Below are 4,679 nucleotides of genomic sequence, written 5' to 3'. Positions count from 1 at the left end.
GATCCTTACAATCACGGTGACGTGGATTTATATTTGCTATAATTGAGATTTGGTCGATCTAGCGGGGAAGGGGGTTCCGTGTGTGTGTGTGGGTGACAATGTCTGACACTTAACACTTTTAACGAGCATCAAAATGGACTAAATGTAATGTAAAAAACGTGATGACTCAAGTCAAGCTCAAGTCAAGACATGTCCTGTCCAAGTGCAGAATCCTTGTTGGTGCCACACAGGTCAAATGTAGAAAATAAAGATGCCTAAGTCACAATGCCAGATATTTGAGGTTGTTTTAGGTTATTAAAATGCAGATGACCGTTACAGTCATTTGGAACCAAAAACAAATCCAGATCAGGTTTGACCTGTCTGAACAAGAAAAACATATTCTTCAGAAGAGGGGGAGGGCTCAGAGATGTTTGTGGGAGGGGGGAGGAGAGGAGGGGAAAGGTGGGGTCATCCTGGGGGGCTTGGAGGGGCTGAGTTTAAAAAGGCATTCAGCCGGCAAGAGTCACTCACACGCTTGGCGTCCCTCTCCTCCATTTGCCAGCAGCAGGACGTCCAGTACCCGTTGCGTTTGTTTAATCTCAGAGGCCTCTTGGACCAGTGCAGGACTTTCATTTTCTTCTTTTTAGTTTGACGCTTTGATTTTCCCAGAGGATTTTTTTTTTTTGTGCCCTGCACCATGGAGCCCAGCACGGTGGATTATATGTACGAGGACTATGACGACAACGGGACGGCGTGCGACTTCTCCGAATGGGAGCCCTCCTACTCCCTCATCCCGGTCCTCTACATGCTCATCTTCATCCTCGGCCTGTCTGGTAACGGCGTGGTCATCTTCACCGTCTGGAGGTCCAAATCCAAGCGCCGGGCTGCAGACGTCTACATCGGCAACCTGGCGCTGGCTGACCTCACCTTCGTGGTGACCCTTCCGCTGTGGGCCGTGTACACGGCTCTGGGCTACCACTGGCCCTTTGGCGTGGCTCTGTGCAAGATCAGCAGCTACGTGGTTCTGGTCAACATGTACGCCAGTGTCTTCTGCCTCACCTGCCTCAGCTTTGACCGCTACCTGGCCATCGTCCACTCTCTGTCCAGCAGCAGGTTGAGGTCAAGGGCCACCATGCTGGCGTCCCTCGGTGCCATTTGGCTGCTGTCCGGACTGCTGGCTCTCCCCACGCTGCTCTTCCGCACCACGGTCAGCGACCAGAACAGCAACCGGACCACTTGCGCCATGGACTTCAGCCTGGTGACCCACAACCAGAAGCACGAGTACTTCTGGATCGCCGGGCTCAGTTTGTCCTCCTCGGCTTTGGGCTTCCTCCTTCCTTTCCTGGCCATGACCATCTTCTACTGCTTCATTGGCTGTACCGTCACACGCCACTTCAACAACCTGCGCAAAGAGGACCAGAAGAAGAAAAGGCTGCTGAAGATCATCACCACCCTGGTGGTCGTCTTCGCCATCTGCTGGACTCCCTTCCACGTCTTGAAGAGCATGGATGCCCTGTCCTACCTGAACCTGGCCCCGAACTCCTGCGGCTTCCTGCGCTTCCTGCTTCTGGCTCACCCGTATGCGACTTGCTTGGCCTACGTCAACAGCTGCCTCAACCCGTTCCTGTACGCTTTCTTTGACCTGCGCTTTCGCTCACAGTGCCTGTGCCTGCTCAACCTGAAGAAGGCCATGCACGGCCACATGAGTTCCATGTCATCCACGCTGAGTGCTCAGACTCAGAAGTCCGAGATTCAATCTCTAGCCACCAAAGTGTAGAGAGGATGGCCAAATGTGGAGCAAAGAGGGAGCCGTGGAACAGTCCCAGCTCCAGCTACTGGAACACTTGTAAAAAAAAAAAAAAAAAAAAAAAAAAAAAAAAAAAACATAATAATACAGACTTTACATGTCCGTCTGCTCCGATAAGATGAGAAGATGAACTTTGACGTGCTCCCACTCATTGTTTTCCATCATTTCAAGTGGACTTGGAAGGCAGGAGCCAGCTGGCTGAGCTCCTTTGCTGCTTCGTTCTTCCTCCTTTTCTTTGAATTGTGAATCAATTTACGGGGTAAAAAAAAGATGAATGACACTGGATGAATTTTAAAGGTGTACAGTTATTTTCATACCATGACATTGTTTTGTTTTAGAAGCACTTGTACTGAATGTGTATACTGTATATAGCCTCCTTTAAAATGTGTTTTCAAGCTACAGGAGAGATGAGATCATGAGAGAAACGCAAAGGTGTCACAGCTTAATGATAATAGATTTTGCCGTGGAGACAGGGAGGTGGGGGGGGGGAGTGGCAGATGGCAGATGACAAATGTTGTTGTTGGGGGGGGGGGGGGGGGGGGGGGGCAGGAATCGGGTGTTGGGCTGGGTGGAAGGCTGCAGCGTGGCCTCAACACTAAAGGGGCTCTATGTAACTGATGAATTTCGATGTGTTATATTTTTGCCATCACTGTTACTAACTACTGTATTAAAGATGTGTTCTATGAAACCAAGATCTCGCCTCTTGATTGCGTGTGAATGCTACCGTTGCACCACAGAAACTTGAAATTAAAAGGAAAGGCAGAACAAAAGACGCCCTTTAAAAGTGTCTTTCAACATGCAGTTAGTTTCATTGCCCCGTCCTGTTTTTTGGCTGATATATATCTCCAGCTTTGTTATGAATGTCTTGTTTACACCTTCAGACTAATAGATCTCTAATCTCTATTGATTCACAATCAGTATCCAGACTGTAACCAAATTATGCAAAGCTGAAAGTGTGTATTCAGTGCTCACCTGTGACTGATGGGCTTTTTTCTTGTGGCACACGATATTTAAATACATTTACTATATTGTCCATATCCACTTAAATGCAAACTTTCTTTTCCTTTAATGCAAAACAATCTGAATGATTTTAATTTAATTAATTCTTTCTTTTTTGAAAATGAATTGAAGAAATCATACAATTTGGAGGAATGTGCTTTTAATTGCACGGTGACAATATGTAAGTGTGCACAAAAATTCAGAGCAGGTCCAACAAAAACCTGATTTCGAAACAATACGTTTTTATCAAGCCTGTGACTCTTCAGAGGAGTGCTTTGATTTGCAGAGACATAATGACTGTTTAGAGATGGTGGAGGGAGGAAATGGGGCTCTAATCCTGGCAGAAGCTGAGCCAGTGAACAAGTCAATATTTGTCTGTGGTGACAAGAGATTGCAGTTAGAGCGCTTGTCGGGCTGCAAAGGGGGGCTGGTGTGGGGATGGGGGGGCAGGTCGAGGAGGATGGAGGTCTTCTCGCATGAGGGAAAGATAATGCAGTGCAGAATTTGGAAGAAACTACAGCGTCACACTTGTGTCTTTTGCCTCGCACATGAAAGCAGCAACATGTGTGAAACTCTGAAGGCCCATCATGCATTTGGTCTTTGTTGCGTGACTGCTTGCATGTTACATGTGTGTTCTGTGCAGAGCCTCGCATTGTCCAATCACATGAATGCCTTTTGGTTGGGATTTATGAGTGCACTTCTCTATCCTGAGTTTAAAGGCAAACCGTCTTTTGCGGCATCCTAAAACAATTTTACTATGAGAAAGGCCCAAAGCCCCCATCCACTTCATATTTGCACACCATTGACAATATCACATCGGAATGAGACGGCGCCAATAATACATGCAGGACTGTCTGAATGTTATTATTAGTGAGATGAGCTGGGCTCACAACTTGTCTGATGCGGTTAGCGCCGCCACTTCAATACTGGATAAGTCAGCCAGAAGACCAGCTGACCCAAGCATCGCATAGGGAAGAGGTGGGAGGCGAGGGAAGGGGGCGGCGTGTCTATAGGAAATGGCTCTGCTCGGAAAAACAACAGTTGTATGCTTCAGAAAACACTTGAACATTGTCCGTGCTTGTGTGTGGCCTGTGAGAACAATTGCAAAATGAGAGTTCATCTGGTGATGATGATTCATTATTATCTATGGAGATTACTGAAAAATAAAATGACTTTGATCAACTGTTTCACAAATACTGTAGGAATGTATGGAAGGCACATTTTGATTATCAACTCCATCTTAGGTGTTAATGTTTTAATACTGTACATGTTTGTCACTTAGCAAGGTTGTCTTTGGAGCTTAACCTATTTCCGTAAGACATAGGTATTGCATCAAGAGCAATAAGACAAATCAAATGTACGAATTGATCTGAAAAAAGAAGCATTTTAAAGATTTAAAAGTTTCAATTTGTTGGATGGTTATTTTCTTATTTGCTGATATAATTTAATCATCAGATGTAAAATTGTTTACACCACATGGTAATCATAATCAAAACGTGTCATCATTCTGAGAATTTACCCCTCAATTTCGAACTTAATAACTAATTAAATCCGACAGTAAAAATCAAAGTAGGTTACATTAGTGAAGCATAAAGCCGCTTTACCGTGACATGAGCGAACATTCATTCTTGTACTATCGATTTCAACATTGCTGTAGTTTGAAAACATGCAAAATGAAACATTATCTGCACTGTACAAACGTATTCAGTGGTGGTCATGTAAAGACATTTCTTAATAAATAAATAAATAAATAAATAAATAAATAGATAACGAAATAAATAAATAAATATGTTATTTGTACAAAAAACAAAGAAATTCTTGAACATTCAATTCAATTTTGTATCCTCAAGGTTGAATATATAAAGACTACCATTCTTGAAATTATGACAATGTT

The 4,679-nt window shown here is 44.4% G+C and overlaps 1 protein-coding gene across 1 annotated transcript; it reads left to right on the top strand.

Annotated features, from left to right (window-relative positions):
- The first annotated feature begins 484 nt into the window (after positions 1-484).
- aplnra (apelin receptor a) lies at positions 485-2,478 on the top strand. The gene has a single exon (XM_037259622.1). The coding sequence runs from the start codon at positions 677-679 to the stop codon at positions 1,754-1,756; it is 1,080 nt and encodes a 359-aa protein (XP_037115517.1). The 5' UTR covers positions 485-676; the 3' UTR covers positions 1,757-2,478.
- The last annotated feature ends 2,201 nt before the right edge of the window (positions 2,479-4,679 follow it).

The sequence above is a fragment of the Syngnathus acus genome, chromosome 9 (assembly GCF_901709675.1).
Source record: "Syngnathus acus chromosome 9, fSynAcu1.2, whole genome shotgun sequence".
In the NCBI taxonomy this organism is placed as follows: domain Eukaryota; kingdom Metazoa; phylum Chordata; class Actinopteri; order Syngnathiformes; family Syngnathidae; genus Syngnathus; species Syngnathus acus.
The sequence above is the reverse complement of the archived record's forward strand: the minus strand, read 5'-3'. Positions and strand labels throughout refer to the sequence as shown.

What these genes read in the sequence shown, in the direction of transcription:
- aplnra (XM_037259622.1), top strand. Translation starts at nt 677, where the DNA reads ATGGAGCCCAGCACGGTGGATTATATGTACGAGGACTATGACGACAAC.